Here is a 24,665-nt window from a genome sequence, read left to right as displayed (position 1 = left end):
TAAAGATGGTGATTCTCTACTGCTAAAAATATTGGTACTGGTGTTTAAAAACATTTCCAGACTAACCCGTAATATGAATAAAATACCATTTGGAAGTTCACATGAGTGATCTTGATGCCAAAACAAAAAAAAATGGCTTTTTAGTGGATTTTGGTGGATTTTCCCCTAAATCGTCCATCGGAAGATTGTAAATGGTAAATTGTATTTAGGCTAAAATCCCTCACATCTAGGGAAATTGTTCCATGATCATTTCTGATTTTATGAAAGCTGGTTAATTTGACATCTGTACTCCCTCTGCGCTCTTTTTTTTTCCCACAGAAGTCGTTTTTGTTCATAATTTTATATAACAGTCTCCTATCGGTATATGCTCATCTTTAACACAGATTGAAGTATAGGTCCTCAGTAAATATCTATTGACTGTACGACTACAGGAGTAAAGCCAGGTATTCAAGACACTTGAAAACATACTTGAAACTACACTTCCAGCCTTATTACTGTGTGTTTTTGTTGTGGACTCTTTTGTTCAGAAAACAGAAGCAAGATTCAAAATGGTTTAATCCAAAAAAGAATTTATAACTCCATAGCTACAAATATATGTGATTGAAAAGATAATATTAAAAAAAAAATACAGGTACTGATAGATCCAAGTGCTAAAATGATTTCTCCTCTGAAGTTTGAGATACATTGCTCAAGATTCATCTGACACATACATGGTATTTAAAGCCACTTAGCGAAATGAATTTAAATGGATAGAGCCTCAGAACACTCTAATATTAGAGGTAGAGTAGAGGTAGGATAAAGGAGGAAGGGCCAGCCAAAGGAGACTAGAAAGAATTGTCCAAGATGTAGCAGGAGACCAGACAATAACAGAATCATGGAAGGAGGAGGGTCACTGTATTGAGCTCAGCTTATACTTTAAGGGTCTCTACTCTTCTCTCTCAGAGCCCACAGTGGAACAGAATTAAACATAATACCCAGCTCCATAGGGCAATTCCAACCACACTACTGAGACCTTATCTCTAAGAAGAGGATGGAGAATTCACACTGCACTCTTCAGCCTTTGCCTGATTCTTTCCTCTTCTCAGCCCATGTCCAGGGAAGCATTGTCCTTGGCCCAGTGTTGTTTCCAACTAAATCCTACAGATCACCAGGGCCAGAGAGATGCAGTGCATGACTACTGCAGCCTGTGGTAGAAGCATAAGCCTGAACCCAAAGGTAGGTCAGTCCTACACAAAACACATGGGCGAGGAATGCAGAAAGCTCAGCTCATTCTGTACCTTTGCCCAGGTACATTTGCTTGGAACAACCTTCCTACTATCGCTGAATGTTTAAATCTTAACCATTTTTTCAAGACCCAAATTATACATTATTACTGTCATAAAACCTTCTTCAATTCCCTTCGCTAAAACATTCTCTCCTTTCACTGAAGTATCAGAACAGTATATGAGTATTTTTCATGAAATTTAACATCTTCAACCACAAATTATCGTAAGTTGTGTAAATATCTTCTGTCTCCTGCCCTTCATTAAATACTCCAAGTGCAAAAACCTCTGTGGCTCTCCCTCATAATATAATTGAATGCGCCTCATAAATTAATGAATCAAATATAAACTATGTACCGATCTCCATTTGAAGTGTTTTGTCTAATTTTACCCTATTAATTATGATAGCTAGGAAAGTGAAAAATATTAATTATGATATAAGGGTAATAGAAAAACCAACTCATAAGTGTGCTTTCTTCCTGAATACTAAAACTTTAGGTGGCATCATAAAATAAATGCAGTTATTTCAAAAAATATTGCATTAGTTAACAAATATTCACTTATGGTATTATTTATTTGACATCAGGACCCAAAAATGCCAGTGTAGTGATGCATTTAGTAACATCAAGTAGCAATAGCTTAAAAAATAACAATGTATATCAAAATATTTGTAATTTCATCTGATTCTCTTCAGGTTAGGCACATAATGGATATGGTAATATATTTGGCAATTCTAAAGTAATTAGAATTATGTCATTTCAGAACTTTATTCACATGATATGGAGAAAGGCTATATGAGATACTGTAATCTAATACTTTTATTTAAAAATTATGATAAGTAGAAAAATATTAGTAATTAAACATGCAACCAACAGTTTTAGAAAGGAGCTCATTAAAAGCAAATGTCAGGTTTTTTCTGATTTAGCAATAGAGGTGGCTTTATAAAACCATAATAAATCCAAGCATGTGAATTGATATAATATCTGGGAGTTATCTCTTCTATTTTCACATGATTATATGATTTTTTTCTTCAAGTGCTCTGAATCAGAGATAATGAGAAAGCAGATCATAATTTAATAATAACTGACAAATGGGAATTAGGGCAGAATAATGCCAGGGAAGACGAGAAGCGTAACAACTAATTGCCCACTGTGGGAAGTAAATAGTCCTAGGAAACTGAATTCAGGAGAGTTACTGGCCCAATTGCTCCACATTATTGAATCGCGCCTCTGCCATTTCTCAGAGACCAAACAAATAAACATCCCTGCAAATCTCGGGAAGCTTTATTGAGGCAGACAGACTCCATTTATGGTACTGGAGACAATAGTTAATATCACTGATTGACATTTCATGAAAGATGCATATCATTTTCGCAAAGAATCTAGAAACTCTCAGATTCCATCAAGTGTGAAGCAAAGGTCAGATCAAAAGCGTAATCATAAAGGCAAAATAATGCTTTGTGACTGAAGTTCTGTTTGCCTGAAGCTCCATTTCTATAAAAATGCAGTCCCCATCTGGAACAGGGAGCAGACTGGTGTGCCAGAAGACAGGCCTGCTAAGTTCCTGGAAGTCTTACTACGTCTCTGAGAGTCAGCAATGGCACGGTAAAATTGTCAGAAAAAAAAAAAAAAAATCCATAGGTCCTTTCTTTCTCACGAGATTTTTAAAACATATTTTAGCTCCCCAAATACCCAATCTCAAGCTTCTGATGTCAAAGATTATCTAAAATTTAACAAGACATCATCAAATGAGCATGAATTAAATGTTTGTGTTGAGTAATATTGAACATAATTTGTGTATGAATTTTGATGGAATGATATATAACCGAGAACTCTACTTTGTTGGGACTCGTGTGACTTGTAATAACTCTTCATGACCCTATCTGATTTGAGCTATTTTGAATATGCTAACAGTCTTCTGCTAGTTTACCTCTTCTCCAGTCATTTAGAAAGTAGTGGGCCAGGATATAGTGAGTCTTTCTGGAGTGTTCTAAAGATCTCAAATTAATCATTTGAAACCTGTCTTAGTATGTACTGTCACTGTCCAACCTCAACAGGAAAATATTTATTTTTGAATTCCAAGTAAATCATCTACTTAACAACCCTGTATTTTCATGCTCAAGCCCTGAGGCTTTTAAATCTTTATCTCAGAAATTGGATGAAAGTCCCTCTGAACAACTCAAGTATTAGTTGGGCCTGTGACATTCGGTCCTTTTGCTTTCATAAGTTCCCAAAGTCTGTGTAACTGTGTCCAGTTTTTGTGCCCAAGCCCTTGAAAAACCCAACTGTAAGCTGAATTATGAAATAATAAAGTTTGGGATTCCATCAGGGTGTGATCGCAATGCATAAGATGTTCTGAAGTGAAAAGCACCCTCTCAATTCTGCCTCTATCTTCCCATCCACGCTTTGTATCTCCTTCGAAATCAAATGTTCAGATTGCATCTGGAATACTTCAGCATTGTCCCAAGAGTATGAATTGATGACCACTTCCTTAGAGAGAAGTGCTGATTTTCTGACATTATTAAACTTCTTAATGCCCCATCCTACCACTTTCTTATAAGTTTCAGTGTCTTCATTTCATATTACAAAGTGGGTATCGTTTAGCTGATTATACTAATTACTCGCTAGCTACTAATTTATTTATGTACATATTTCTCAATTTTTCTAATTAAAAGTATTAAAGAATATGCAGGACATGCAGTAAGAAAATAATCATTCTTAAAATACAAGAGTAAGTCACTACTATTATGTCATATTTAAAATATTACATATTGTTGATTTCTTCATTTATATTTTTCTTCGTTTTTGCTAAACATTCTAATTCAGAATTTCCTGTGCAATTGAAAATGTTTCAAAAGTAAAAAAAACAAACAAAAAAGAAGCTATAGCTCTAACCCTTCCTATATGTTTCCCCTTTGTTTTTGCTATTGTTTTGGGGAGGGTGTTTGCTATTTCTGTCTTTAATGCCCTGAGAACACATCCATTTAACCCAAAGTAAGGCCAATTAAAATGACTATTTAAGATTGTTGATACATATGGCAAATGGTCTTCCTAAATCATTTACCATTTAGCATTCTCTCAACAGTGCATGAAATTGCCTGGCGGTTCACAACCTAGCCAGTCTTTACTAAATTAATAGGAGAAAAATGGTTTCTCATTTTAATTTGCATTTATTTTTATTTTGATATTTAATAGGAGCACAAATATATATGCAAGTATAGTTATTATTTTAATTTACCAGTTTTGTAAACTGCCCATTCATATGCTACTTGTTTAAGCTAGTGGAATCTTAACTCTTCGTATATTAAAGACATATCATTAGAAGTGTCAAGTTTAGTTGGATTTTCAATTCTATTCATGTTGTAAATGATATTTTTAAATGTTAATTTTATGTGAATGGGCATCAAATTGGCATTTTTCATAGACTTATGTAAATATACCAACACTGTTTATTACCTCCCCTGAGATTTGTATAGGTTTCCACCTGTACTATATTCTGTGTAAATGTCTATATGAATCTTCTTTTTATCCCTATTGGCTCTAGCTTATCAAGGTTACCTATTGATTAGTCAGATTTGTATCAGTATCGTACTAGTTTAATTATTATTATTTTAAAATATGTTGCAGAAATTGCTCAATTGATTTCCAGTTGAGGATCATTCTGGTCATAATTACAGGTATTTTATCTAAGTACATTTGTGTGCATACAACGATGCATACACACACATTATACACAAGTGCATGTATGCAATGTAATTGTGACCATAATTAATCACTGTTTTGTTATATAGGTGTGTAATATGTTAAAATACTTAACAATTGTCTCCATCATAATATTTAATGTAAAATACTTACCACAGATTATTTTAACACTACTAATACTAATAAAAAACAAAATGCATCTACATGGGATTTGAAAGGTTTAATATGAAAATATAGCATTTAGTTTCTTTTTAAATATTTTCATAATACTGTCTTATGTTTGTCACAAAATACACATTTCCTTGGGGTCAGTATTGTCAACATGTTTCTACAATTACTTTTATTATTCAAGAGTTGAATAATTAAATTGAAATATAAGTCCTCGTTTCTGCACCTTATGAATTAATACTGGGTGGTACGATGGTGGCTCAGTGGCAAAATTCTCATCTGCCATGCCAGAGACCTGGGTTTGATTTCTGGTGCCTGCCCATGCAAAAAAATAAATAAAAAATAATAATAATACTCGTTGATATGATTCAATGTAGAAAATTATTGGACAATCCTAATGTACCAAACTAAATAAATTACATATCACATAGTTGGCTTACTTCTTTGACTATTTTCCTCTTCTTTTGAACTTAGCCATATTTTTAGTTGATGTTATCATTTACTAAAATTTGTATTTGCTTTAGCAAATTTTATTATTCCAGCTATGTTTATGAATATTTTTTTTTCAGCTGACAAAATTTTCTGCAACTTTATTTGTCCTAACATTTTCTCTCTACTTTTCCCCAAATAAATTAAAAGTCAAAATAGCTGAGCATAATTAGTCATGACAGTCAGATGCTCTTCTCCAGGGGCCTTCAGATATAGACTAATTCCCCTGTGAAATGGCTGGGAGGAAAAAGGTATAGTGAAAGAGGCTTGTAGCAGCTTTAGACTAATAGGAATGGCGGTAATTGAGGTTACCGTAAGGAATTAATATATTACTTAGTGAAGGTGGTTTCCTGTTGGAAAGGAGATCAGATGATTTAGTGTTTTTTCTATCAATGCTGGTATTGTGTTAACCGTGGCTCTGGTTTTTAGGGAACAGGGCAAAGATGGTGGCTGATTGCAGAGTTGATTCCAGTTATTTTCCCTTTATCGAACTAGCAAAGACAATCTCTTCAAGTATTTCACCAAAAGAAGTGCACCAAAAGAAACATATTTAATATGTTTAATATTAAAATTAAATTAAATTAAAAAGAGGAGAAAGACACATTAAGGAGTAAAGCCACGCATACTGGGAATCCCTATTATGAAGTGATCACATAGATAATTACTCCAAATCAGCAGCACTTTGAATGTTTATAGTTTATGAGAGAAAAAATAGCAATTTTCAAGTTATGAGATGAAAATTGTTTAAGAAGGATTTTGATCCATCCAATAACTTAAGAAAATTATGTTTTTTAAAAGGCAAAGAAGAAAAGGGTAATAGGGAATGAGAAAAAAAAGTATAGGTGGAAGTGAGATAGAAATAAAGGTGAAAGTTTTTGTTTTGTTTTGTTTTTCATTTTTAGTGGTTCTTAATAGCAAATTTCCTGTTTCTTCACTGTGTATTTGCTTGTTTTTGATGTCAGACATCAATTTGAAAGATTGTAGTCTGCTATATTGTATATATTGCCTACAATGAACTATTTCCTGTCTGCTGTTGTTGAAGAAAGTAGGATTTTAGCATGGTTTAAAATAGCAAACTCTTAGGTCTGTTCTGTAACTATTTGTTGAAATGCACTTTGAAAATTATTGTTTTTTTTTCCTTTTCTTTGTGTATATTCTTTATTTCCTAATTTAAAAAGATGTTTAAAAATCTAAACAATGTGATAGGCATATGATAGGAATATGTAGACCAGATATTTTAAATGGCATTAGTGTATAATTGACCATAGTCTAAATTATAGCTTATGTTTAATAATGGATTATATAGTTCAGAGATACACATGCTATATACACACGTGTGTGTGTATATATATATATACACACACACATATAATCTGTATAATATAGTTGCTAGAATTAAGATATTTTAATGTAAAAAAGAGAAATTAAAATTACTACAAAAAGGTTTACAATTTGATTTTCCTATTCAAAATATCACACTAGCAAGCCTTTGGAAAAGCACTTGATGTACCATGATCCACTAATCTTTTATTGTGGCTCATTAAAGCTGATTTATCTGAATTTTGTGATCAGTAGAATTTGCTTTTCTGTACAATTTGACCCTTTGAGGGTAATAAGATGGCTGAGACATGCATCCTGGTATCAAGGAGTGGACAATCTAACGGGGAGACAATCATGTAACCATAAAATTTCAACATAGCACCATTAGTATCACATTTAGAGCAAAGTGAGAATAAATTGGTGTGAGAATACAGTACAGGATATGAATATCTCTACCTGAATGAGTACAGAAATGTTGTTATAGAAATGGTCGATTTGAAGTGGAATTTGGAGGATGAAGAGGAGTTTTACCAGAGTTGACAGAGGGCGTGTGATAGGAAAGACGTGTAATCATAAATGCACCTGGCATGTTCGGTTTGCTGTTATGTCTTAAGGGTATTCTACATTTTCCAGACCTCTGCCTTGTACCTTCCGGCCTCTCTGCCTCATTGCCTAAGATTCTTTATCTGCAACTGAGACTTGAAAAATAGAGAAGATAACTTTCAAACACACACACTCAAAACTTTCATTCTAAAATATATTTTTACAGTACATGTTGTATTTATTATCATTTATTTTCATGGTAATTTCAGATGGAACTCATTCTAAAATTTATTTTTACAGTACATGTATTTATTATAATTTATTTTCATGGTAATTTCAAATGGAACTATGGCTTATATGATGCATATTCATATTATTTTTTCCATGTTCTGTGTCACTGGTAAGGTGTGCAAAAATTTTAAAAAACATACCTTCCTTCTTTTTCCCACTCCTTTTCCTAATTTTCCACAAATGCTAGAGCAAGAGACGTTTAAGTATCAAGGTAATTAACGTATAGTAGATTAGTAGGGGAAAAAAATAGACTGGTAGACCCAATAAACATGATTTTTGGAGTACACAAAAATGATTGGAGCATTCTAAAATAGTGTAGCTGCTCTACAGGTACAGAAATCCATCCTCTCTAGACATCTTGAGGGCTCCCAAGTAGCCACAAACTTATGTGTGTTTTTTTTTCTCCCATTGGTACTCCTGCCTAAGATAAAAATAAATAAACTTTTCTTTATACCTTTACATTTCTGTTTTTTGTTTTTTTGGTTTTGGTTGTACAGGTAACAGTGAAAGTGGAGTGGTGGTGGTAGTGACGATGATTGTAGTGATAGTAGTGGTGATAGTAGTTTGGTTTTTGAATTCTTACAAAGGTAAGAATTCTTTTGAGTTGGGTGTCTTTTTCCAATTTATTGTTATCACCACTGTCGTGATGTCTGGGCCTTCCCTGGTATTGTAAGGTATTTATGGAGTAAACAAAGATGAATCACATCTTACTTTAAATTTCTTATTGGATGATTTATTAAATTCAATACAATCTATTAAATTAAACATATAAAATTAAATGTATGTATTCATATTTACATATGTATGTATGTGTCTGTGTATATACGTATATATGGTTTATATATATATAAAACTCTAATTTGCTTTAGCTTAGTAGCATGTTAAAGGGAAAATTATTTTATATAAAAGTATTCAACACTTCTGGAAGTCTTTCCTGAGAAATCTTTGGAGAAAAACTGAGCTTTGCTTTCACATTCATTTATATGTCTATAGACGAAATCTCAAATGGACAAAATGGGGAAGCTATAAAAGAGTATTACAATTTTGTTTAGTGATTTTGTGTGACATTATGGCTCCTAAAAAATGTAAGTAGCTACTATTGGATTACAGAAGTACAAACAAGTGTGTTGTTAAACATTAGAATTGCAATGAAAAGAAATCTGTCATGATAAATGTAAGGAGAAAAGCCTTGATTTAAATTGATAGATGCTAGGATGAAGTTCACAATTACTTAGCCAAACTATTTGTCATTTGTAGATAATATAAATTAACATTGTAAACAAAATTGCAGGAGAATTATTTAGAGTACTTACCAGAAAACAAATTGCTTTTGAGTAGCTCCAGGCACTTTGGAAGTTTTTATTAATATGCGGACCATTAATACACTGATTAACAAAGATTTCCTTTTTCATTCATTAAGTAAATTCCCCAAAGACTAGTATAAGATACATCACTCAACGCAACTAGTATTTATTGAATACCTGTTGGATCGATGGTTCTCAACCTGGAGGAAATTTAGAATCTAATCTAACAATTTTTGAAAAGTAACGGATCCCACAATCAAAATGCTCTGATTTAATTGTCCTTGGGTAAGGACTGAGCATTAGTATGTTTTTTTAAAGCTTCTCAGTTGATCCTAATCCGCAGCCAGAGTTGTAATCATTGTAATATGCATGGGTCGTCGAAAATTGTTATATATAACCCCCTATTCTTGAAGTATAGCACATAAATTCTCATTAAATGTTTGTTAATAATGAGAATGATTGTGCCTATTACTTCAGAAAAAAAGATTTTCAAAGAAGTGGTTATTTGGCACAATTTATTTTGAGTTTAAACATGTGGTAGAATAAGCAGATTGTATCAAACATGATCAATAACACTTCCAAGTTACATCAATGCCTTTGCCTTTTGGCATTCATGGAAGAAGAGCCCAAAGATTTATAATGATCTCTGGCTCATTAGAATGGTTGAAAGAAATGCAGTGAATCATCATTATAGCATAGCTTGAAAAAAAAATTGAAGTATAGTCTAAATAAATCTCACCTCAAGTTTTCTTTTTGCTTCCCTTTAAGTTGATATTCCTAAGTCTTAACTGTTGCCTTCAGAGTAAGAAATAAGGAGGGTGTCTGATCCCGAAAATAAAATGTATTAATTTTGTTTTTTGTTTTTTGTGACTTTGTCCATTAGACAAATGATGGCTATGCATGGAACACAGATTTGTAGTGTTTGGGGTTTCGTTTTTACTTCAGAAATCTTTGAAATAAATATAATTTTATTTAAAGTTTACCTCAGTCATTTATATGATTTCATCTCTATTTTAAACATGCATTTGAATAGTATAGTAGAGTTTGGATCATTGAGTATTTTATAGTATCCAACTCTTAATATTTTAAAACTAAACCAGGCATTCTTTTGTTACAGGAAGGGCTAGACTTATGTAGAGGCGTTTTAAGGGTTATGTGTAATTTATTATGAGGTAATTTACTACTTTTTGGCAACAAACTGTGAGTTGAGAAAGAAAGGTCCAGAACAGTGTTTCCCATAAAGACTTCTTACATTTTACATTGTGGGTGGGGATTAAGGACATACAGGGAGTTGTAGGGGGGAAAGGGGGGAAAGGAAAGGTGGAAAGTGAAATGAGCTGAGTGATAAAGAATGAGAAGTTGTGTTTCTGGTACAGTTGTGGAACAATAACTGGTGCCTTCCTTTTATCTTACCTCCACAACTTATCATTGTGATGTTGGAAAAGCCGTTTTTTCCTTTCTGAGACACAGGACTCTCAGTTCAAAGATCAATATTGTAATAGGATGTTTCAGGCTTGAAACAAGAATCACAAGGACAAAGCAATATATGAGAGCACCAGGCATGGAAATTGATTAGTTAAGACTAGGAGATCCACTGATGCTTCAAAAGCTCAACTGCTAGGGACTTGTGCACAAATAGGACATTTTTTGGCAGAGGATCCTAATGATAATAAATATAGACACTGATAATCATTGGTGAGGGGTAAGAAACTACATGGGGAGAAGGAAGAGGAGAACTATAAATAAAATTAAAAAGAATTACTGTAGGTAAATATTTCCTACCAATTTGCTGAGGCTAGCCCTTGGGTGTAGTGATCGGATTGTTTCTACGAATCCCAGGATATGTTGTAGGAAAAATGAAAGAAAAAAGGGAGGGGGAAGTGGGAAAAGTTATTTCTAACCACTGAGCATTATCTCCTTTTATAAGGGTGAAATAACAGTAAACTTTTGTGTCAGAAGTACAGGAAATTAACTTTATCGTTTTTATCCCTTTCCCAATTTTTGCAAACTATTTCTGAAGAGTTTTAGCCTGGCTTTATAAGGAGATCAGTTATAAATTTTATAAGAGTAATAATGAATTGAGATACAGGGTTGCCTAATGAGATAATCCATAAAAAGATTTTATTATGAGATATTTTAAGAAATACACAATGACTCACACATGAATATAAATTACAAGTAAAGAATTTCTCCCGATTCTTTGGCTGCAAATATTTGTTACCAACATTTAAATTCTTTGTGTCATTTTAAAGCTGAGGAATTTTAAATGACAATATACTGCTTGATATAAACATCATTGTTGAAACTGATTACATTCTTTAATTTTCTTAAAATTAAAAAGTGAGGTACAAAAAATTCACAACAAATATGAAGTCAGAGAAAACTAAAAATGTCCCATAATGCTAATTAATATAGCACTACAATATAGCCACAACTTTTGGAGTGTTGATAGATTTCTTTGCCATCATTGTCAAAGAGTTGTTTGCCAATGATGAAATAGTTGTTTCACAGACTCCATGAATATTTCTTTACTGTACAATATTTTACTGACCATTTAGTTCTTTTAAAATCTATTTCTAGGGGGTGCAAGGGTAGTTCAGTGGCAGAATTCTCACCTGCCATGCTGGAGATCCGGGTTCGATTCCCGGCACATGCACTTCACAAAACAAACAAGCAAAGAAAGAAAGAAAAAACAAAACAAAAAAATTCAACAAATGGTGCTGCAATAATGGGATCTTCACATGGACAAAGAATGAAATGTGACCCTATGCATATAGAATACCAAAAAAAAAAACAACTTTATCTATTACAAATCACGGCACAGTAAACAGCTTCATGCATATTAGTTGCACCTCACTTTATGCCCCAAACCATGTTATTATAATAATTATTGCTTTAAAACCTTTAGAGTACGAACTGTGAGCCCAGAATGCTGCAAAAGCATTAACTTGTATTATCAACATCACTCCTCTATTTATGTGGTGGTGTTTATTGTTCTCTCATTTTTATCAATGAGCAATTTGCCCAAAGTTATAAAGCAAGTAATGGATTCATCCAAGACAGTTCCCAGTACTTCTAAAAACCTCAGACTCTTAACTATTTTGCTAGACAATGGTGTCAAAGGTAGTGGGGACATGTACATTGTTCTTCCATAGTTGTTTATTTTGTAAAGACTCAGAGCCACTTTTCAGTGTCACCTGCCATCAGCGAGGGCACGAGTTTCTCTCTGTTTTCTCCAGCACTGAGTACCATCATTTGACTTTTTTTTCCAAATATAAAATTGGGTGATGATGAAGCTTTTCGGTTAGTGGTTTTAGTTTGTTTGTTTTAGTTTAATATGTAAAAGTGAAAATATACTCTGTATCTGAGTTTTCTAATTAAAGTGCTTCTTTTGTGAGATTACTCCTCCTGCCTTTCTCTCATTTATCTTTTGAGATCTTTGTATTTTTCTTATCAATTTTATAATCTCTTGTTTAAGAATTTAAGTCATCATTTATCCACAGCCTGCAGTTGTGCTTCTCTGATCTAGTATCTTTGATGAGAATGTCTTCCCTAGAGGTATAATCACCTTGCTTCCTAGGAGGGAGGTTATCCTACTTACATCGACGCACTTCATGCATATATTGATTAAATGTGTAAAGCCTAGCTAAAGTGATTTCATTTGAATTTCCTTTCAGTCTGGAAAGCTTCTGTTATCATATTTTAATCTTCTGAAGGACAAGTTGAAATATCTTGTTAAAACAAAGACCAACAGTTTTTTTTTTTTTTAATTATAAACCTGAAAGGGCTTAACTGTTTTAAACTTGGATAATAATGATCTTATTATAACTGCATGCAGTTACTTATGGAATTCCAGGTGCTAAAAGCTGATGGAATGCAGATGTATCCTGTGCTGCACTATAGCTCACAGAAATTAGATTGGCTGCTATTTCTAGCACATTTTGGTTTCTATTTCTAGATGGTCTCAGAGGCTTGTAAGCATTTTCAACTCGTACCTCTCCAAGTATATATTGATTAAAGAAAGAGCATGTTCTTTATGCTTCTGGCTCCAAATTATTTACTTAAAAAAGTTATTTGCAGGCTTGCTCTTCTCCTTCAGATATTAATAGAAAGTAATGTCAGTTTTTATTTCTTTATTAATTCAAGTCATCTGGTGTACTCTGATCACTACTTCCTTAGAAAATGTATTTTTGTAAATGACTGCTAAAAATTACATTGGTCTTTCTGTATTTACATGAATCGATCTGAATGTAGTTATGTAGGTATAATATTAATTGAAATATTTAATATGATAATGTATACAGACCATGAAAAAAATCAAAATCTCTACAATGATCAGAACTATTAATACTTTGATTATGATATTATTCAGAATAATAGGTACCATGTTCTCCCAAAACATCTGATGCACTAGAAACTGGTCTAAGTGAAATATACATGTGTATATAAATATACTCTCACTTTATTTTCACAAAAGCCATTTGATAGTATCCATAATTATTCCTATTTTATAGTTGCTAACCAAGACACAAAGAGGTTAACTAAGGTGATTCATTGTTTTGCTATCTTAAAACAAGTCAAAGAATATATCAATAAAGAATACAAAACAATGAATCAGAAAAAGTAGAAGTACACATGTTTGAATTTACATAGTTTCATGGTTTTTTTTAATTATACTTTATTGAAACTATTAATTAGAATCCAATGATAGGCAAGGTGACTTAAATGCTCCTGAACTAAGGCTGTGGATTTGGTGTTATAGTGAATTGCCTGTGTATGTGTATATACTAATCATAAGATAGAAAGGCTGTTATTATTTTTTTAAATCAAGAGATCTGAATGAAATTTTGTTATTATTTTCAGAATCAGTAGTGTGTTTTTTGAGTATTAAAACACTGAGCGGGGCGGGCCGCGGTGGCTCAGCGGGCAAGAGTGCTTGCCTGCCATGCCGGAGGACCCCGGTTCGATTCCCGGCCCCAGCCCATGTAAAAAACAAACAAACAAACAAAATATAATAAAAAATAAGAAAATGTTTAAAGATGTTTCCCTTTCTTCCTCCCTTCCTTCCTTCCATCCTTCCTTCCTTCTCTGTCTTTCCTTCCCTTCCTCCCTCTCTCTTTAAAAAAAAAAAAAAAAAAAAAAAAAAAAAACACTGAGCAAATATTATACAAATGCCATTAAAAATGGCCCATCCCAGTGCATGATTCTATAGAGCCTGTAAGCTCTGCATATCCTGTCAGCTGGAAAGACATTTGTACTTTACTAGTAGATGGCATTATCTTTCTTTCCTCACTAAAATACAATCGGATAATATTGTCAATAATCAATAATGATTGATTGATTGATTGAGTTGGAATTATGCTGTTTGAAATCACATATATGCACACTTTCCAAGTTAGTAGCTATAAGTAAATTGTATAATAATAGGTAATTGTGCTGTTAGTTAACACCAATTACAATAACAAGCATTGGTTGCTTATAAATGCTATTTACAATGTTTAAAATATAAAGGGAAAAAAAACATAGATCAAGGAATCATCCTTCATCTCAAGAAATGAAGTCTACGGCTTGAAATCTCTGAGAGATTTCTCTTCCTCTTTTGGTGGGGAGGGTTTTTGCACTCTAATGTTGCCAGGGCCGGGCTGATCCCTGGAACCATGTCCCACATTGCCGGGAGATTGGCACCATTGGGAGTTATGTCCCACATGGGGTGGAGAGCAGTGTGTTTATCTTTGGAGTTAGCTTGGAGAGAGGGGCCACATTTGAGCGGCAGAGGAGGTTCCCTGGGGGTGACTCTTAGGCATAGTCATAACTGGGCTTGGCTTCTTCTCTGAGGGAGTGGGTTTCATGGGGGTGAGCCCCAGGATTGAGGGCCTGGCCCATCAAATCGAACAGTCCCCAATGCCTGTGAGAATAGCAGTTCCTCCCCAGACAGGGAAATTTGATTTAAAAACAAAAAAGAAGAAGTCTAGATAAGGGGAGGGCAAATATTCTATGAAGGAACAGGCAGTTTCAGGTTTCTCAGGTCATCCTCTCTGTTGCATGTCTGCCATCCTAGTACCAACGAAGCCACAGGCACTGAGTAATGGGTGTGGCTGTGTTCCAATAAAACTGTATTTATAAAAACAAGTGGTGAGCTGGATTTGACCAGAGGACCGCAATTTGTGTCTCAGTGCTCAAATAAGACAAAGGAAAGAGGATAGTCAGCAGATAAGATTTCAGTAATTAAATAAGTATCATTACAAAGAACTATATCACGATCTGTCAAAATAGTTTACAGATGTTTTACCACTCTTAAGAGAATTTCAGTACCTTGATAGACTGTAATGTGATTTTCAATATCTCCACAGTGAAAATAATTATTGGCATATTCTTTATACTCTACTGTAATAAATAGTTAAAATGGAAATAAATATCGGAGTAGCCATTTTCTTCACTGGGATTCCACTTTAAAGACAATCAAATCAGACACTTGGCAGTACTAAAAATTAAAACATTATCAGTGATTCAATAAAAAAATGGAACATTGCCTACTTTACCTTTAGAAAAGATTCACTGAAATTTGATTTGGAAATACTTGTCTATCTTTTTAACATTTGCAAACTTACTAGATGTGTTGTAGTTTATATTCTTCTGTGTTGGTAGAAAATAGAATAGGTACGTTTCAAGTAAAGTTCAAAATAAAATATTTTAGACAAAATCCTAGGCCTGCTTTTATGTGATTTCATTGCATAACTCATTCTACAACTCTCTTGAACTCACTATAAATGCTATTCATAAATTCTACTTGAAAGGAATACACTGACGCACTAAGTACTTCCATGTTTTATTCTGACATTAGTTTGCATGGTGTCTATCAACAAAATGCATTTTATTAAAGACTTTACTCCATATATCCTGAGTTTTTTACTATAAATATATGAGAAATTTAAGAGTCTTGAGTGTTGGGATAGGCAGAAAAATGCATGCATTACATATATTTTGTTATTTTGCATTTGTAATATCTCTGCCAATATATATTTGGAAATGCGTTTTTTAAAATTGGAACCTGTGAATTTAAAATGATAGTCTTCTGTCAGTGATTGAAGAAATGACTTAAGCATAACATTTGCAATAGCTATGAGAAATAATACCACTGGCATTCCAAGTCAATGAAACACACGGGCAAGACATTTTTCTCCCTCCTGAATTTGTAGGCTATATATAAAACCTGTATTTAAAGAGCTATTTAAAATGTCTTCCAAGTGTAAATTTTTGAGGGAATTTCTAAGGAAAGATATATTTAAATGGGCTTGCATCTTTATTTGTATGTCTATAATAATGTGTAATCAAATGCATCGGCTCCTTATGTTTCCAGTTGAATAATGATTTTAAGCAAAGTAAAAAAAAATAAATAAATAACTTTAATACAGCTCTGTATTTCTTAAATCATGAAATGCTTACTAACTCAAAAGGCATTGTGGAAAAGATATAATCAGATGCATTGAAAGACTTCTGCTTTAGAAAAGCCAAGCAGACACCTGAATAAATTCACAGTGTCTATATGCTGTCAAGGGAGTGGGATCTCTTCCTTATCGTGGGCTCTCTTGTTTGCTTTTCAGTTGCTGCGAATGTGGCTGTGGGAGGGCTTCTTCCCTGTGCGCTGTTGCCCATCCAAGCCTAATATGGTTAGTGTTCCCCCCCCCACCCCGCTTTCACTCCTCTGTGACGTCCCACCTCTGTGTATTACCGTCGGCATTGCTTTTTCTTTTCCCATCATGTGCATCGTAACCGTCTATCAGTTACATCTTAACGGGTGGAAGACTAGAATTAAACTGGTTACCAAAGATGAATCATAGCAAGTGATTTCATGGTGCATTATATCAAATAAAATATGCATAAAGCACATCATCCTTAAGTCAAGCATTCATCCATCCTTTCCAAGGCCCTTACCATGGTTCTGATGTAAACTAGGAAGTTTTAAGATTGCAGCATCTGTTCTGCATTTGACATGTTGCTGTTTTCATTATTCCATTAAATAAAAATCATATCGTATACGGAAGTAGAATGTTACTTCTGTCAAGAGGAAATCACCTTTTCTGTGTTCCGGAACCATGGAATGACCATAACATCCTCGGGATGCTCTGTCATCATGATCATCTTGGATACATGTGGCATTGGAGCACAAAGCCACATGTGATTTTAAATGATTGACTTAATTTTATTAAGTGTGAATATTTCAGATATCAGAAGTGATAATCCTAACTTGAAACCAGTGCTGTAAAAACATACACATTTTTGGAATCAGTGCCTAAATGGATAACCGTTATCATTTACCAGTACAAATCTTGAATATATATCTGGGTTATAACTACAAAAATGTAAACTGGGATTAGAGTGACTCCTAAACAATATTTGGAAAAAAATGAAAACACTACAAATAGTTTCTTTCTAAATTAAAGGTCGAAATTCTTGCACTCTCCTATTTGCTCTGTGTAGTCAAAATTTACCAAGAAGAGGTATTCAGAAATGCATTTTAGAGAATTATAGATTTCCTCAGGGAATTTTTAAATGTTATTTTTATTCTCTTGCTATAAATGGATTTTTGTTGATTCAAAAATTGTGGAGGGGAGCTCTCATACCTGCCACCTCCTGACATCAAAATCTCACCCCTCCCTTCACCCACCATTCTTCAATTTGGGAATCGATTTGGACTTAAGTAGGTTGGTACTGCTTATTTAACTCATGATAATTCATTACTTTGGGGAAGCTGCTAAAAAATACCTTTGTGAAAATATTTGTCATTGCAATAATAAAATTTTTAAAAACATGTTCATACTTCAAAGAAAATCATGTCTAAGTGTGCATTCACTGTGCACACGTGACATATGGTAGAATTGATGTAAAATATCTGAGTACACGCATCAATTAATGTAATGCAGAGATCTTTTCCTTAATCTCTTAAAATTTGTGTATTTGGAAAAAGTTTTGAAGTTAATATGAAAGTGTAGATTTATTCCAAATTATTTAATGTTTTTAACATACTCAGGACATTTTTATACATGTGGATGTCCAGAGACCAAACAAATTAAGACTGAAATTTGGCAATGGGTAAAGTAGAACTTAAATGGCTTTTCACTTTCATTGTGATTTTTTTTTACCGCACTATGAAAAACTAAAGAATGGTAGCTGAATTGAGCATTCTGCTTCAGCCTCCACTGTAATTTTCATAAGAGATAAATTATCACTGAAGCAGAATAGGCAGGATTTATATCTTGCAAAAAGAAGATTGACAGCTATGCCTACCTTGAGCTGAATCTCAAAGATACCTCAGTGTGAGTGTGATCATTTATGAACCTTTGACTTATAAAGTATTGGCAAAAACTAATTTTAGTGAATTAAAAATGCTGGATTTGAAAACAGCATTTTTTCCCTACTGTGTAGTTGCTTTCAGTGAGTTTATAAAATAACCAAATAAAAGAAAGAAGGAAAAGTGGAAGAACATAATTCTTACATAATAATACATATCTATGTATGTGTGTGTGTGTATATATATATGCACACACATATATATATATATATATACACACACATACATTTTTATGTATGTATACACACACACCAGGAAATATAAGATAAAAACTTTTTCCTAAGCTTTTTCTTCAAATAATGTTAGGAATTGTGGTTGCAGTGAAGATGTATTTATGTGTGTGCATTTGTATTTTTGTTGGTGTATGTGCAAAAAACATCATAATGATTGAGCCAAGAATGTGCATAGGTACTCAACAAAATGCTAACAGCCTTCATGGAAAGATTTATGGAAGGGTTGATTTTTTAAAGGCATTTTTATGAAAATAAAATAACAAGATAAATGAAAGACCTGAAATTTAATTGGGCTTATGCAGATTACATAGAAAGAGAGAAAGTTGTCCAAATAATGACTGGGGAAGAATGAAAGCTAAAAATCTTCTTATTACTATATTTTGTGAACTTCCATTTTATAATTTTAAGTCAGTATGAGGTTTCACATATGGATAGCATTTGTTTAGATTAAGGCCTTGAGGAGAAACATCCTTAGATAATGGATTTTATGGACTGAGAGAAATAATTTCCATAGGAGAACAAATAAAAGACTGAGACATCTGAACCTTTGTCACCTAATTCTGTATGTATAACTATAGCAGCATTTGCCAACTAGCATGTAAATAATTTTCAGAGAAAACTATCATCATCAGTTATGTACAGCCACATTTGTAATTATAGGGCAGAGATTTTTAGACATGTCGAGATTTTATATTTCATTGTTTTTCATTTCTTGAAAGCCCATTCATGAATATATGTGTGGTTGGTTTTGACCTGAATGCAATAGAAGGCATAAACATTAAACTTGTCCCCTGTGAATATGCTGTATTTTAGAAATCCCTTGAGATACTTTGTGGAAATTTAGGGTTCTGAAGGACATGATTTGAAAACCAGTGCTCTAAATCCTTCATTTTGCAATTCAACTATTTTAAAGGTTCTGAAATGTTGTGAGGTTCTGATTTTTCACCCTGTTAGCTTTCCCACTAGCAAACCATGCTTCATTATTTTTCAAATGCATGGTATGCCATTTATAAAATGAAATGAGTAATTACATGTTTCCACCTTTGATCCCAAATTAATTTTCATTATTCTATTTCCCCACTGTGTTATGACATCCATAAACATAAATATAATGTTGATATGCTAACTATTCTCCCTGCTTTGACTGAAATCCACCCCGTTAATGAAGCTGTTTTCTGCAATATTCGGAATAATACTTCTGAAAGATGCCTAGAATTTTTAGACACACTATCCCCACGACTGCCTACATTTCTATCAGAGGTATCTTTTATCAGTGTCTTTGCATTCCTGCCATTGTTATCTGACTTGAGACTCTAATCATTGTTTGCCTCTAAAATATATATATATATCTTATATATATATATATATTTAAATTTTATGTACATATATTTTAAAAACATACAGTGTTGAATTGGTTGTCTTTACCATAAGTAAGATATTGTTGTGTGCAAGTTCTAAATGATGTTACCATTTGTCCCTGGGCACTCATTTGTGTATTGCTCACAGAAACACATATATGTTTGTATTATATATAAATAACATATTTAAGTCCTTGTGAAATATCCCATAGTCCCAATATAGTCTTTTCTTGCATTTCTTAAATTCAAACATATATCCGACTGTTTTTTTCATTCACTAATTTTCATGCTTTCTATTTACTGCCATTTACCAATTCCTCTGAGAGTTTCAGATGCAAGGGAAAAGGAGTTCAGTATTCTGAAAATAGAGATGTCAATTCTTTATTTTATTTTATTCGTTTATCTATATTCTGTAACCTTTACCATCAACCACAGTTGTTAGAAATTTATTTGTAATTTTCAAATATATTTTAAAATCAGACACCAAAGTGATAAACTCTAACTTCTCTCATAAGACAGAGAGTCAAAATAAAACAAAACAAAGCCCGCCCCCCTCCAAATATCTCCGGCCAAAAGGTTCACGAATTATTTTGAAACATCACTAATTACTGAATTATTTAATAAACTATTTTTCTGATTCAATATTAATTAAAATTTGAAGTGAGCAAATTTTTATTTTCACACACACTTTTCAGGATATTTCATTCATCCTCACATGATTTCTACAGGGGAGGTATGTGGACGAACTCTTCCTCTGTATGAAGAAAGGAATGTAGGGAGAAGGAGAAAATAAAACCACCCCTTTTTAAAAAATTCTATGCTTACATTTAAAAATGCTCTGTGAAAGCAAATGTGAGGGTTACCTACATTGTTTATACAGTATTAAATTCTAATTGAAGGCTTGCTATATATGACATAACTATAAGCTGCTCCAAAATAAATAAATAAATAAAACCTTTTAAAAACCTACAGAAACTCAGACTATAGCAGATAATAAATACTCATTGAAAAATCCAAGGTCGACATCCATGAAATATTTAAATAATTAATACAAAGTTAACTACTCTAACATTAAAGCGAACTTTGTTGAAAACAAAAAGGCATTATCCTCATTTTATACATTATGGAATTTGTGATATATCAAAATTCTAAGCCAATTAAAGTTTAACTCAACATTGACAATATCTGTAATTCATCATTGAGTCTTTGAAGTATTAGAAATTCTTTATGTCTTCTTTCTATAGCTAATTCTTAAAGGATTTGAAGAGTTCATTGATGGAAAGTGTGTGGATTTATATGCGCTCTCCTACCTTCATCTAAGATTTTGTTTTTGGTTTTTCTCCCCTTTGTCCTTTAGAGTATGGAAATAGAAAATAATATGCAAGGCATAAAATAAGTGATAATTTGGCCTTTCACATTGCTATGACTCTTAATGTGGTTACCATCCTTAATAGAATGAGAGACAGGAAGCTAACTCACTTCATAAGGTGTAGTCATTGTGGCAGTATCAGATCCAATGACAGTATGTTTTTCAGTATAAGTGTACATTTATCTTGAGATGTATGTTTCAGAATTTTCAGTAAATTGTAATTGGTCATTTGTGTTGTTGTCTAAGACCATCCATAGGGAACTCAAAATGCCAGTATCCTGACATTATACATGAAGAAAACATGGATGAGAATCTCAAGACCCTGCTCCCAACACAACCTAACATCCTAATGTCCCATTTTACCGCATATGCCTTTACATTCTTACAGAAAATGCTGTCCCATAAAACAAAACTCAGTCTATTTTCAAGTGTGGTTAGATATTAGTACCCTTAATGTTCATAATAGCCATTATAAGTAATATAGAAATTCCTGCTTCTTTATTTCATATGGCTGAATTTAGCTCACCTTTTATTAAAACTACCCTAATTTAGCTGGAGATAATCCTGAAATGAAAACGTCAAAGTATTTCCCAAAAAGTTGTAACTAATTATTTTTTGGATTACATCAATAAGATTGTTTAAATATAATGTTATTCAGCAGTTGGCAGTCATTATGATGTCAGGACAGTGTGTGTATGTCTTCAGAAATGTGGTTTTAAAAAAGACCAAAATTGCATTGACTGTTTATTTTCCATAAGCAAAATATACAGGCACTAATGTTTCTTGTAATTTTTGTACCACTAAATATTTTTGCTTCAGAGTACAATGAAATCATTTCTTAAACGATCTGGAAAATAGAGGAGCAATACAGGGTGGTCCAAATACAGCACTGGTTTTTGCTTACTCTTCCAAAGAAATAAATTTCAAAACCATTCTTTCTCCCACCCTTGCACCTACTTCACCTTGTTTAAGATTAAGTTGAGAAAATATTCAGTGTTTGTTTCTGTAAGGTAAAGCAATGGCACAATCTGAACCTGTGGAAGCTATTACTTAGCAAGGATTTACATTCACTTTTGGTTGTTCCATTCACTCATCTTTCCTCATTAGTCACAAGAGGGTCATTTAGTAAATTACTGATTCTGTGCATAACTCGGTTCTCTAGAGGGCTTGACATTAATACTGCAAATTTATTACCAACTCCTAAATTTACACCCCAAACTAGATTATCTGCTGGAAAATCCATGCATATATAAAGACTATTGTGAAAAATATTTTACTAATTATGGAAATTTCAAATAACCATATTTAGATGTTTTGCTTAGGTGAAGATTTTAACATTAGCAGTAGTATTATCAAGGATATGCTCCCCAAATTATTAGGATTTCATGGGAAAAATGGATTAATTTCTTCTAAATTACCCCAAGGCCATACTATATTTATACATTTAGCATCTCACTAGACCCTTTACATAAATATTATTTATAAAGGAATATGAGTTATGTTTACATATAATACAGATCTCATGTCAAACTCTGTTATTAAAGAAGAAAACAGTATTGTTATCTAGTAGAAAATGAATGTAAATGATTAGAAGATCCCTTAGGTACAAACATTGCACTTATTTCAGAGAACATTAAAATTGCAGTATGAAGCAAAATGAAGAAACCAATTCTTTTCCATGCAGGAAAAAAATTGGTTCCAGAAGGTGGAAGACATAATATATGTACAGAACGGGATATTTATTGATTGGTTTGTCTGACTGGTTAAAATGATGCATCTGGAGCAGGTACAGAAGATGATATTGAATGGACAGCTTTCTGAAATGCTTTGTTAGTAATGCTGAACCACTGCTTGAGTGCCAGTGTCTGCCAGCTGCACTTTTCCTTGCTTATCTTTTTGAGGCTTGTTTTAATGATGCTTTGGGGGGTTTCAGAACTTAATTTTATATGTTAATGTGACATGCAGCAGTATATGTTATAGAGCTCCAGAGATAGCCATAGTCAAGAATAATTCCTTTCTATTGCCCTCCTGATTCTCACCCTAGGTAATACAATTTTAACCATCCCTCACCAAAGCATTCCCAAATCATTTTTTAGATGAGCCAGAGTTTTATTTCCATTTCATATGACAAATTTGTATTCAATTAAATTTGAGGCTATTTAATGAAAAAGGCTATTTCAGGATACAAATTCTAAAAATTTTTTTTTAAAGGTGAGAGGTTAGAAGGAAGGTGGAATGGATGTTTGTTTCTAAGTTAAATCGTAAGAACTTGTATACCATTTAGGTTTCTTTAGAATTCCTCTAACAAAATGTTTGGTCAGTATTATTGAATTCCTCTAACAAAATGTTTGGTCAGTATTATTTAAATGACACAAACTTCTAGAAGGTTTGACACAATTGTAGTTAGAACATTGGTAAAATATTATCAATAACTTTCTGTGGAGGTACATATGTTAAAGTTTGAAATGATAAACAGCATTAAGTAAAAGTATAAACAATATATTAAAATAACTTGAATTTCAGTTTTAATAGATCACGTACAATTTCAATATGATTTGATTTATTTGTTTTTTCCTGTTTACTTCACTGTAATGAGACAAATCAAGATTCTTCAAAGCACTTGAATGATAAATGCTTCTAAGTGTTAGGTATAAATTTTTAAAAGCCATCAGAACCCTAATGTGTTTTCGCTCATTTGAGAATACTATATGTTACTTAATGTATACTAAAAAATTTACTGGCTTTTGTTTACTAATAAGCTGCCACTTAACATGAAAAAGTGAAGATAATTGCAATGTTGTAAAAAATAGCACAGTTCGATTGCATGGTCTATTTTTTCTGTTATACATGCAAGTATACTAGAAAATGACAGAATAAAATAGGTTTCCATTTTATATCAAAACATGCAAATACTTAAATGAAAATTCTAGAATCTGCAATTAAAAAAAATGGCCAACTTTACTATATGTCTTTTGGACACTTCATTTAAAATAGTTTTTATCCAATTCTGTCCATTAGCCATTATTTTCTTAGTGTAGAACTAAATAGCAATTTTGTTTTTCATAAATTCAGTTTCGTGGTTAAAGTTTATGAATACTCAAGTTATTTCCTCAGAGTTTCACTAAAATCAATTTAAATATTTTTATTTTAATCAGTTGCTTTAAGGTAATATGGTTAATAAGGTATCACATCAATTCGATTTTCATCAGCATATTCACTCTCCAAAAACCTGGCATTGGGTAGACAAATCAAAATATTCACTCATTCATGTATCCATT

At 32.8% G+C, this 24,665-nt stretch overlaps 1 protein-coding gene across 11 annotated transcripts in view; it reads left to right on the top strand.

Moving 5' to 3' along the window:
• The window catches only part of EPHA5 (EPH receptor A5), a 363,905-nt gene that overhangs the window by 293,648 nt on the left and 45,592 nt on the right, over positions 1-24,665 (top strand). For 4 of the 11 annotated variants that reach the window (XM_077137003.1, XM_077137002.1, XM_077137001.1 and 1 more), the window contains one exon: positions 16,680-16,745. The exons of the other annotated variants lie outside the window; for them this stretch is intronic. In XM_077137003.1, coding sequence (XP_076993118.1) covers positions 16,680-16,745 — 66 coding nt within the window. The remainder of the gene's footprint in view (positions 1-16,679; positions 16,746-24,665) is intronic. 11 annotated transcript variants of the gene reach the window in all.

The sequence above is a fragment of the Tamandua tetradactyla genome, chromosome 19, assembly GCF_023851605.1.
Source record: "Tamandua tetradactyla isolate mTamTet1 chromosome 19, mTamTet1.pri, whole genome shotgun sequence".
NCBI lineage: Eukaryota > Metazoa > Chordata > Mammalia > Pilosa > Myrmecophagidae > Tamandua > Tamandua tetradactyla.
The sequence above is the reverse complement of the archived record's forward strand: the minus strand, read 5'-3'. Positions and strand labels throughout refer to the sequence as shown.